The following is a 12,339-nucleotide window of genomic DNA, read 5'->3' as shown; positions in this document are numbered from 1 at the left end:
CAGGAGCAGGAGCAGGATCAGGAGCGGGATCAGGAGCGGGATCAGGAGCAGGAGCAGCATCAGGATCAGGAGCAGGAGCAGGAGCAGAAGCGGGAGCTGGATCAGGAGCGGGATCGGGATCAGGATCAGGAGCGGGAGCTGGATCAGGAGCAGGATCAGGATCAGGAGCGGGATCAGGAGCGGGATCAGGAGCAGGAGCAGGATCAGGAGCGGGATCGGGATCGGGATCAGGAGCGGGAGCTGGATCAGGAGCGGGATCAGGATCAGAAGCGGGATCAGGAGCGGGATCAGGATCAGAAGCGGGATCAGGATCAGGATCAGGAGCAGGACCATTCCTGGCTGAGATCCAGCAGAACACCGCACGGAAACCCCTCCTACCCTCCCATCCCAAGCCACGGCGGGGGGGGTGGAATTCCCAGCAGGAAAATCCCCTCCGGAGCGGCAATTCCATGGGGAAATCCCCGCTGGGGGCCAGCCCTGGAGCCTGACCCCGTTCTCGCCGCCGATCAGGTGCACTTCATCCACGATGAACAGGTTGACGTTCTGCACGTTCTTGCGCTGCTTCCAGCGGCGGGACAGGATGTCCCACTTCTCCGGGGTGCTGATGATGATGTTCCCTTTTCCCAGCAGCTTCAGGTCCGTGCTGGTCTCCCCGGTGAGGAGAACCACCTTCTTGTTCAGGCGCTCCTGGAATTTCTCGTACCAATCCATGAAAACCTGCGCCGGAAGAAGGGGAAGTGGCCTGGAATTGGGGCGATTCCTGACAAATTCCCACCTAATTCCTCTCAAATTGGGGCAATTCCTGCCAAATTCCCACCAACTTCCTCTCAAACTGGGGCGATTCCCACCAAATTCCCACCGTAGTCCCCTCAAATTGGGGCGATTCCCACCAAATTGTGGTGATTCCCACTAAATTCCTGTCAGATTGGGGAATTCCCACCAAATTCCCCTCAAACTGGGGCTATTCCTACCAAATTCCCCATGAAATTCCCACCAAATTCCCCTCAAATTGGGTCAATTCCCACCAAATTCTCCCCAAACTGGGGCAATTCCCACCACATTTCCCTCTAATTGAGATGATTCCCACCAAATTCCCTTTAAATTGGGCAAGTCCCACCCAATTCCCACCAAATTCCCCTCAGACTGGGGCAATTCCCACCAAATTCCCCTCAGACTGGGGCAATTCCCACCTAATTCCCCCCAAATCGGGGCAATTCCCACCAAATTCCCACCAAATCGGGGCAATTCCCACCAAATTCCCACCAAATTGGGGCAATTCCCTCCCACTTCCTGCAGAATTCCCTCCCCAGGAGCGGCGGGACGGGGGAACCCCGGGGTTTATCCCACCCGGCCGAGGGCCAAGGGTTGGAATTTCCTCCTCCAGGGAATTCCCGGGATTCACCTGCTCGGCCAGGGCCTCCATGGGCGTGATGTAGACGCAGCGGCCCTCGGAGTTCTGGAGCAGCATGCGGAGGATGGCGAACTCGGCACAGATGGTTTTGCCGCTGCCCGTGGGCGCGCCCACGAACACGTTGTCGTCGCTGTTGTACACCGTGTTGAACACTGGCAAATCAGGGAGGGACAGGGAAAATCCCCGTGGATTTCGGGGAAAAAAATGTGGGAATGGGGTGGGGAAACACGGCCTGGAATTTAGGGGATTTTAGTCAGGGATTTAGTGAGGAAATTGTTACGGGATTCCAAATTTTAGGGAAAATCTCCGTGGATTTAGGGTAAAAAATCTGGGAATGGGGAGGGGAACATGGCCTGGATCGGGTCTGAGAGAGAGGAGATCCAGGAAAGGGAATTTAGGGAATTTTACTCTGGGATTTACTGAGGAAATTGTTACGGGATTCCAAATTTTAGGGAAAATCTCCGTGGATTTAGGGTAAAAATCTGGGAATGGGGAGGGGGAAAATCTCCGTGGATTTAGGGTAAAAAATGTGGGAATGGGGAGGGGGAAAATCTCCGTGGATTTAGGGTAAAAAAATCTGGAAATGGGGTGGGGAACACGGCCTGGAATTTAGGGAATTTTAGTCGGGGATTTACTGAGGAAATTGTTACGGGATTCCCAATTTTAGGGAAAATCCCTGTGGATTTAGCACAAAAATCTGGGAATGGGGAGGGGAAACACGGCCTGGATCGGGTGTGAGAGAGAGGAGATCCAGGAAAGGGAATTTTGGGAATTCCAGCCTGGGATCCCCTCAGGAAAACAAACTCCAGGCTGACCCAGAAATTCCCAATTCCTCACTCCAGGCAGGGAAATTCCAAAGGGGGAAGCTCCCAACTCCTTCTCTGCGAGCAGCAGGGCTGGGGAAATTCGGGAAAAGCCCCAACTCGCAGGAGCCGCTCGCTGAGGCCACCCCAGGAAGGCGGCAGAGCCCCCAATTCCCAACCCCGGGATTCCCCATTTCCCACGGAATTCCGGAATAAACAACGGAACCAAAGGGATCCCGAAGCTCTGGGAATGGGGGATAAAGCACAGATCCCAAAGCTCAGCTGCCACTGGGATTCCAGGAGGTTTTCCTTGGATTCCAGGAGTTTTTGCCCTGGATTCCTGCAGGTTTTTCCTTGGATTCCAGGAGTTTTTGCCCTGGATTCCTGCAGGTTTTTCCTTGGATTCCAGGAGTTTTTTTCCCCAGGGAAGAGAGGATAAACCACAGATCCCAAATCTCTGCTGCCACTGGGATTCCTGCAGGCTTCTCCTCTGGGGAAAGGGGATAATCCACAAATCCCAAACACCTGGGAACAGCGGATAAACCACGGATCCCAAATCCCGGGAAATCCGGCTGGGATGAGGGGAAGGAACATCCCCAACTTTTCCAGGAGCTGCTGAACGTGGCTGAGACCCCAATTCCCAACCCCCTCCCACAGAGAGCCCCCGATTCCAAACACCCAAAACGCGCGGATGCTGGAAATGGGAAAATGAGGAATCATTTCCCACAAAATTCCTACAAAAACCACCAAATCCCGGGAAATCCAGCTGGGATGAGGAGCGGGAACATCCCCAACTTTTCCAGGAGCTGCTGAACGTGGCTGAGACCCCAATTCCCAACCCCCTCCCACAGAGAGCCCCCGATTCCGAACACTCGGACCCCAGAAATGGGAAAATGAGGAATCATTTCCCACAAAATTCCTACAAAAACCACCAAATCCCGGGAAAGCCGGCTGGGATGAGGAGAGGGAACGCTCACCTTGTGTCTGGATGGGGTTGAAGAAGGGGAACTTGTCCTGGTAGAGGCCCTCGAAGGCGCTGTTGCGCAGCGCCGACACCGGCAGCGGCTGCAGGTCCAGCAGCTCCGTGGGAGGAGGGTACTTCTCCGGCAGGATCAGGTGCCGGAAGGACACGGGGAGCTGGGTCTCGCAGGCTGCAAGGGGGAAAGAATTCCTGAATTCCTGAATTCCAGAGGTGGGAGGATGCACGGGGTGCGGAGGCGGGATCAGGCTGAGCCGTGGGGAGACGGGGTCGGGGTTATGGGGGTGGCATTGGGAATGGGGATGGGAATGGGTGCCAAAGGGATGGGAACGGGGATGGGAATGGGGATGGGAATGGGGATGGGAATGGGTGCCAAAGGGATGGGAATGGGGATGGGAATAGGGATGGGAATGGGGATGGGAATGGGTGCCAAAGGGATGGGAATGGGGATGGGAATGGGGATGGGAATGGGGATGGGAATGGGTGCCAAAGGGATGGGAATGGGGATGGGAATGGGGATGGGAATGGGTGCCAAAGGGATGGGAATGGGGATGGGAATGGGGATGGGAATGGGGATGGGAATGGGTGCCAAAGGGATGGGAATGGGGATGGGAATGGGGATGGGAATGGATGCCAAAGGGATGGGAAAAGGGATGAGAATGGATGCCAAAGGGATGGGAATGGATCCCAAAAGACTGGGAAAAGGGATGGGAATGGATCCCAAAGGGATGGGAATGGGGATGGGAATGGATGCCAAAGGGATGGGAATGGATCCCAAAGGTCTGAAATAGGGATGGGAATGGATGCCAAAGGAAAAGGGGCACTCACAGAGCCAGAAAACCGGGAATAAACCCTGGGAAAAAGCAGGAATAAACCCTGGAAAAACCAGGAATAAAGCCCAGGGAAAGGGGCACTCACAGAGCCAGAAAACCGGGAATAAAGCCCAGGAAAAACCAGGAATAAACTCTGGGCAAAGGGGCACTCACAGAGCCAGAAAACCGGGAATAAACCTCGGGAAAAACCGGGAGCAAACCCTGGGCAAAGGGGCACTCACAGAGCCAGAAAACCGGGAATAAACCTCGGGAAAAACCGGGAGCAAACCCTGGGCAAAGGGGCACTCACAGAGCCAGAAAACCGGGAATAAACTCCGGGAAAAGCCAGGAATAAACCCTGGGCAAAGGGGCACTCAGAGAGCCAGAAAACCGGGAATAAACTCTGGGAAAAACCAGGAATAAAGCCCAGGAAAAACTGGGAACAAACTCTGGGAAAAGGGGCACTCACAGAGCCAGAAAACCAGGAACAAACTCTGGGAAAAACCAGGAATAAAGCCCAGGAAAAGGGGCACTCACAGAGCCAGAAAACCGGGAATAAAGCCCGGTAAAAACCGGGAATAAACCCTGGGAAAAAGGGCACTCACAGAGCCAGAAAACCGGGAATAAACCCTGGGAAAAAGCAGGAATAAAGCCCAGGAAAAGGGGCACTCACAGAGCCAGAAAACCAGGAAAAAAGCCCAGGAAAAACCAGGAATAAACCCTGGGCAAAGGGGCACTCACAGAGCCAGAAAACTGGGAATAAACCCTGGGAAAAACCAGGAATGAAGCCTGGAAAAACCAGGAATAAATCCTGGGAAAAACCGGGAATAAACCCTGGGAAAAGGGGCACTCACAGAGCCAGAAAACCGGGAATAAACCTCAGGAAAAACCAGGAATAAAGCCCAGGAAAAGGGGCACTCACAGAGCCAGAAAACCGGGAATAAACCCTGGGAAAAACCGGGAATAAACCCTGGGAAAAGGGGCACTCACAGAGCCAGAAAACTGGGAATAAACCCTGGGAAAAACCGGGAATAAACCCTGGGCAAAGGGGCACTCACAGAGCCAGAAAACCAGGAATAAACCCAGGGAAAAACCAGGAACAAAGCCTGGGAAAAAACGGGAATAAACCTCGGGAAAAACCAGGAATAAAGCCCAGGCAAAGGGGCACTCACAGAGCCAGAAAACCGGGAATAAACCCTGGGAAAAACCAGGAACAAACTCTGGGAAAAACGAGGAATGAAGCGTGGGAAAATCCAGGAATGAAGCGTGGGAAAAACAGGAATAAAGCCCAGGGAAAGGGGCACTCACAGAGCCAGAAAACCGGGAATAAACCCTGGGAAAAACCAGGAACAAACTCTGGGCAAAGGGGCACTCACAGAGCCAGAAAACCGGGAATAAACCTTGGGAAAAACCAGGAGCAAACCCTGGGCAAAGGGGCACTCACAGAGCCAGAAAACCGGGAATAAACCCTGGGAAAAACCAGGAACAAACCCTGGGCAAAGGGGCACTCACAGAGCCAGAAAACCGGGAATAAACCTTGGGAAAAACCAGGAGCAAACCCTGGGCAAAGGGGCACTCGCAGAGCCAGAAAACCGGGAATAAACCCTGGGAAAAAGCAGGAATAAAGCCCGGGCAAAGGGGCACTCACAGAGCCAGAAAACCGGGAATAAACCTTGGGAAAAACCAGGAGCAAACCCTGGGCAAAGGGGCACTCAGAGAGCCAGAAAACTGGGAATAAACCCTGGGAAAAAGCAGGAATAAAGCCCGGGCAAAGCGGCACTCACAGAGCCAGCGGTCCGACACCACGCGGATGAAGTACTGGGGCGGCAGCGGCTCGAAGACGGGCACGAAGAACGTCACCAGGTGCTCGTCCTGGGCGTACTTGGCCTTGAGCAGGAAGTACTCGTGGTGCAGGATCACCTCGCTGTCCACGTCCTCCACCAGGATCCAGAACGCCTCGGAGGAGCCGTGAACCTGGGGCAAAAGGGGTACCTCTCAATTCCCCGGCCCAGCCCCAAATTTCCAGGTGTTCAGGAGCTGCAGCGCAGCAAGGCGGCCCCAAAATTCCTCATTTTCACCCCAGGATTGCGTTTTCCCAAATGGTTTTTATAATCCGGCCCCAAAATTCCTCATTTTCACCCCAGGATTGCGTTTTCCCAAATGGTTTTTATAATTCAACCCCAAAGTTCCTCATTTTCACCCCAGGATTGTGTTTTCCCAAATGGTTTTTACAACTGGACCCCAAAATTCCTCATTTTCATCCCAGGATTGCGTTTTCCCAAATGGTTTTTACAACTGGACCCCAAAATTCCTCATTTTCATCCCAGGATTGCGTTTTCCCAAATGGTTTTTACAATTTGAGCCCAAAATTCCTCATTTTCACCCCAGGATTGTGTTTTCCCAAATGCTTCTTATAATCTGACCCCAAAATTCCTCATTTTCACCCCAGGATTGTGTTTTCCCAAATGCTTTTTATAATCTGACCCCAAAATTCCTCATTTTCACCCCAGGATTGTGTTTTCCCAAATGCTTTTTATAATCTGACCCCAAAATTCCTCATTTTCACCCCAGGATTGCGTTTTCCCAAATGCTTTTTATAATCCGGCCCCAAAATTCCTCATTTTCATCCCAGGATTGTGTTTTCCCAAATGGTTTTTACAACTGGACCCCAAAATTCCTCATTTTCACCCCAGGATTGCGTTTTCCCAAATGGTTTTTATAATCTGACCCCAAAATTCCTCATTTTCACCCCAGGATTGCGTTTTCCCAAATGGTTTTTATAATCCGGCCCCAAAGTTCCTCATTTTCATCCCAGGATTGCGTTTTCCCAAACGGTTTTTACAATTTGAGCCCAAAATTCCTCATTTTCATCCCAGGATTGCGTTTTCCCAAATGCTTTTTATAATCTGACCCCAAAATTCCTCATTTTCACCCCAGGATTGTGTTTTCCCAAATGGTTTTTACAACTGGACCCCAAAATTCCTCATTTTCATCCCAGGATTGCGTTTTCCCAAATGGTTTTTACAATTTGAGCCCAAAATTCCTCATTTTCACCCCAGGATTGTGTTTTCCCAAATGCTTTTTATAATCTGATCCCAAAATTCCTCATTTTCACCCCAGGATTGCGTTTTCCCAAATGCTTTTTATAATCTGACCCCAAAATTCCTCATTTTCACCCCAGGATTGTGTTTTCCCAAATGGTTTTTACAACTGGACCCCAAAATTCCTCATTTTCACCCCAGGATTGTGTTTTCCCAAATGGTTTTTACAACTGGACCCCAAAATTCCTCATTTTCACCCCAGGATTGTGTTTTCCCAAATGGTTTTTACAATCTGGCCCCAAAATTCCTCATTTTCACCCCAGGATTGCGTTTTCCCAAATGGTTTTTATAATCCGGCCCCAAAGTTCCTCATTTTCATCCCAAGATTGCGTTTTCCCAAACGGTTTTTACAATTTGAGCCCAAAATTCCTCATTTTCACCCCAGGATTGCGTTTTCCCAAATGGTTTTTACCATTGGACCCCAAAATTCCTCCTTTTCCCCCAGAAATGTATTTCCCCTGATGATTTTTACACTCAAGCCACAAAATTTCCCTTTTCCCCCCAAACCAGGACATTTTCCCCTCATGATTTCCACACCCCAGCTCCATAAATCCCATTTTTCCCCCTCAAACCAGGCCTTTACCCTGAAGATTTCCACCTCCAACCCCATAAATCCCATTTTCCCCCCAAATCAGGACCATTTCCTCTCATGATTTCCACATCCCAGCTCCATAAATCCCATTTTCCCCTCACGATTTCCACACCCCAGCTCCATAAATCCCATTTTCCCCTCAAATCAGGACATTTTCCCCTCACGATTTCCACACCCCAGCTCCATAAATCCCATTTTCCCCCCAAATCAGGACATTTTCCCCTCACGATTTCCACACTCCAGCTCCATAAATCCCATTTCCCCCCAAATCAGGACATTTTCCCCTCACGATTTCCACATCCCAGCTCCATAAATCCCATTTTCCCCTCACGATTTCCACACCCCAGCCCCATAAATCCCATTTTCCCCCCAAATCAGGACATTTTCCCCTCACGATTTCCACACCCCAGCTCCATAAATCCCATTTTCCCCTCACGATTTCCACACCCCAGCTCCATAAATCCCATTTTTCCCCCAAATCAGGACGTTTTCTCCTCATGATTTTCACAACCCAGCCCCATAAATCCCATTTTTCCCCCTCAAACCAGCCCTTTACACTGAAGATTTCCACACCCCAGCTCCATAAATCCCATTTCCCCCCAAATCAGGACATTTTCCCCTCACGATTTCCACACCCCAGCTCCATAAATCCCATTTTCCCCCCAAATCAGGACATTTTCCCCTCACGATTTCCACACCCCAGCCCCATAAATCCCATTTTCCCCTCACAATTTCCACATCCCAGCTCCATAAATCCCATTTCTCCCCAAATCAGGACATTTTCCCCTCACGATTTCCACATCCCAGCTCCATAAATCCCATTTTCCCCCCAAATCAGGACATTTTCCCCTCACGATTTCCACACCCCAGCTCCATAAATCCCATTTTTCCCCCAAATCAGGACGTTTTCTCCTCATGATTTTCACAACCCAGCCCCATAAATCCCATTTTCCCCCTCAAACCAGCCCTTTACACTGAAGATTTCCACACCCCAGCTCCATAAATCCCATTTTCCCCTCACAATTTCCACACCCCAGCTCCATAAATCCCATTTTCCCCTCATGATTTCCACACCCCAGCTCCATAAATCCCATTTTCCCCCCAAATCAGGACATTTTCCCCTCACGATTTCCACACCCCAGCCCCATAAATCCCATTTTCCCCTCATGATTTCCACACCCCAGCTCCATAAATCCCATTTTCCCCTCACGATTTCCACACCCCAGCTCCATAAATCCCGTTTTCCCCCCAAATCAGGACATTTTCCCCTCACGATTTCCACACCCCAGCTCCATAAATCCCATTTTCCCCCCAAATCAGGACATTTTCCCCTCACGATTTCCACACCCCAGCTCCATAAATCCCATTTTCCCCCCAAATCAGGACGTTTTCTCCTCATGATTTTCACAACCCAGCCCCACAAATCCCATTTTTCCCCCTCAAACCAGCCCTTTACACTGAAGATTTCCACATCCCAGCTCCATAAATCCCATTTTCCCCCCAAATCAGGACATTTTCCCCTCACGATTTCCACACCCCAGCTCCATAAATCCCATTTTCCCCCCAAATCAGGACATTTTCCCCTCATGATTTCCACACCCCAGCTCCATAAATCCCATTTTTCCCCCAAATCAGGACGTTTTCTCCTCATGATTTTCACAACCCAGCCCCATAAATCCCATTTTTCCCCCTCAAACCAGCCCTTTACACTGAAGATTTCCACACCCCAGCTCCATAAATCCCATTTCCCCCCAAATCAGGACATTTTCCCCTCACGATTTCCACACCCCAGCTCCATAAATCCCATTTTCCCCTCACGATTTCCACACCCCAGCTCCATAAATCCCATTTTTCCCCCAAATCAGGACATTTTCCCCTCACGATTTCCACACCCCAGCTCCATAAATCCCATTTTCCCCTCACGATTTCCACACCCCAGCTCCATAAATCCCATTTTTCCCCCAAATCAGGACATTTTCCCCTCACGATTTCCACACCCCAGCCCCATAAATCCCGTTTTCCCCCCAAATCAGGACATTTTCCCCTGACGATTTCCACATCCCAGCCCCATAAATCCCATTTTTCCCCCTCAAACCAGCACATTCACCCTGAAAATTCCCACAATCCACCCCCAAAAGGCCCCTTTTCCGCCCCAAACCGCCACGTCCCGGCCCCACCTTCTCGTCCCACTGGAAGTCGGGGGTGATGGTGAGCTCCACCTTGAGCGTGGAGCGGGTGATGGGCTGCAGGTGCACGGACAGCTCCAGCTTCGGGAACAGGTGCACGTATTTATGGATGGTTTTCCCCATTTTCGGCATCCGGATCAGCTCCCCTGAGGTGGTGGGATGAGGGGGAAAATAAAAATAAACCGGGATGGGGTCAGGGCCGATGCTGACAGGAGCGGGATTCTGAGGCAGGTGAGGCCTCTCCAGACCCTCAGAGGGGTGACCTGGAGCGGTTCCTCAATTTCGCCGTGGAAATCATGGAATGGTTTGGGGTGGGAGGAGGTTAAATCCCATCCCATTCCAGCAGGGACACCTTTCCTTATCCCAGGGTGCTCCAACCTGGCCTTGGGCACTTCCAGGGATCCAGGGGCAGCCACAGCTGCTCTGGCAATTCCAGCCCAGCCCCTCCCCACCCTCATTCCTTCCCAAGATCCCATTTCAATCTCCCCTTTCCCACTGGGAAGCCGTTCCCTGTGTCCTGTCCCTCCATGCCTTGTCCCCAGTCCCTCTCCAGCTCTCCTGGAGCCCCTTCAGGCCCTGCGAGGGGCTCTGAGCTCTCCTCTGGGCAACCTCGCCACCCTCACAGGCAAAAATCCCATCCCAAAATCCCATCCGAAGCAGCCCACGGGATCCTGGAATGGTTTGGGGTGGAAGGGACCTTAAATCCCATCCCACTGAATCCCCTTCAATCGCCTTCCCCTGTCCCAGGGTGCTCCAGCCCGGCCTGGGGCACTCCCAGGGATCCAGGGATGGCCACAACCCCTCTGGGAATTCCCTCCCACCCAGGAATTCCTTCCCAAAATCCCACCTAAACCAGCCCACGGAATCCTGGAATGCTTTGGGTTGGGAGGGACCTTAAATCCCACCCTGTTCCCACCCCTATCCCAGGGGGCTCCAAGCCGGCCTTGGGCACTGCCCGGGATCCAGGGGCAGCCACAGCTGCTCTGTCCAAGCTGTGCCACGATCCAAAACCCCTCCCCAGCCCGGATTTGGGGGATTTTCCCATGACCAGAAACCCCTCCCCAACCCAGATTTGGGGGATTTTCCCATGACCCCAACCCCCTCCCCACCCCAGATTTGGGGGATTTCCCTGTGCCACAATCCCAAACCCTTCCCCAGCCCGGATTTGGGGGATTTTCCCATGACCCCAAACTCCTCCCCAGCCTGGATTTGGGGGATTTTCCCATGACCCCAAACTCCTCCCCAGCCCGGATTTGGGGGATTTCCCTGTGCCACGACCCCAACCCCCTCCCCAGCCTGGATTTGGGGGATTTTCCCATGACCCCAAACTCCTCCCCACCCCAGATTTGGGGGATTTCCCTGTGCCACAATCCCAAACCCTTCCCCAGCCCGGATTTGGGGGATTTTCCCATGACCCCAACCCCCTCCCCAGCCTGGATTTGGGGGATTTTCCCACGACCCCAACCCCCTTCCCAGCCCGGATTTGGGGGATTTTTCCCCCGTCTCAGCACCGATCTCGTTGTGGTTGAGGTCGTAGAGGCGCTCGAAGGGGAAATTCTTCTTCTCGATCTTCTTCACCACCTCCTCGGGCAGCTTCTTGAACTGGCGCAGGGGACACATGGACTGCCACCTGCAGGGACGATCCGGGGGCTCAGGGGACACCCGGGAATGCCGGGAATCCCGGGAATTCTGGGGATCAGGCCCTTCCCACACTCACATGCGCTTGTCGATCATCTTGCACAGGTTGAGGGTCTTGTCGGTGAGCTGGGCCCAGCCGCGGTTCAGGACGATCTCGAAGATGGCCCTCATGAGCCGCCCGGCCGACTGCGGGACAGGCAGCGGCTCCGTGGTCACTTCCCGGCTCTTCCCGAATTCCCAGACCACCCCCCCCCCACCCCCTGTGCCATCCCGGAGAGGTTTGGAGTGGGAATGACCGGAAATCCCAACCGGGGTCACCCCAAGTGGTGCCACCCCACAGTGAGCGGCGGAGCTTGGCCAAGCCCGGCCTTGGGCGTTTCCAGGGATCCAGGGGCAGCCCCGGATTCTCTGGGAATTCCAGCCCAGCCCCTCACAGGGAGGGATTCCTTCCCCAAATCCCATCTCAATCTCCACGTGGAATCCCGGGATGGTTTGGGGTGGGAATGACCGGAAATCCCAACCGGCTCCGCCCCACAGCGTCCAGCGGATCCCATCCAAGCCGGCCTTGGGGCAGCCACAGCTGCTCCTCTGGGAATTCCAGCCCAGCCCCTCCCCGCCCTCAAAAGTCAGGATTCCTTCCCAAAATCCCATTAAAACATGGAATCCTGGAATGGTTTGGGTTGGGAAGGACCTCAAAGCTCATCCGGTCCCACCATGGGTCCCACACTTCCCACAGATCCAGGGGGCTCCAAGCCGGCCTTGGGCACTTCCAGGGATCCAGGGGCAGCCACAGCTGCTCTGGCAATTCCAGCCCAGC

The 12,339-nt window shown here is 52.8% G+C and overlaps 1 protein-coding gene across 1 annotated transcript in view; it reads right to left on the bottom strand.

Annotated features, from left to right (window-relative positions):
• SNRNP200 (small nuclear ribonucleoprotein U5 subunit 200) overlaps window positions 1-12,339 on the bottom strand; it is a 100,247-nt gene that overhangs the window by 33,216 nt on the left and 54,692 nt on the right. The window contains 7 exon segments of the mRNA XM_032091811.1: window positions 490-717; window positions 1,403-1,563; window positions 3,192-3,365; window positions 5,790-5,979; window positions 9,876-10,030; window positions 11,396-11,514; window positions 11,602-11,708. Coding sequence (XP_031947702.1) covers window positions 490-717; window positions 1,403-1,563; window positions 3,192-3,365; window positions 5,790-5,979; window positions 9,876-10,030; window positions 11,396-11,514; window positions 11,602-11,708 — 1,134 coding nt within the window.

Source organism: Corvus moneduloides, chromosome 27 (genome assembly GCF_009650955.1).
Source record: "Corvus moneduloides isolate bCorMon1 chromosome 27, bCorMon1.pri, whole genome shotgun sequence".
Classification (NCBI taxonomy): domain Eukaryota; kingdom Metazoa; phylum Chordata; class Aves; order Passeriformes; family Corvidae; genus Corvus; species Corvus moneduloides.
The sequence above is the reverse complement of the archived record's forward strand: the minus strand, read 5'-3'. Positions and strand labels throughout refer to the sequence as shown.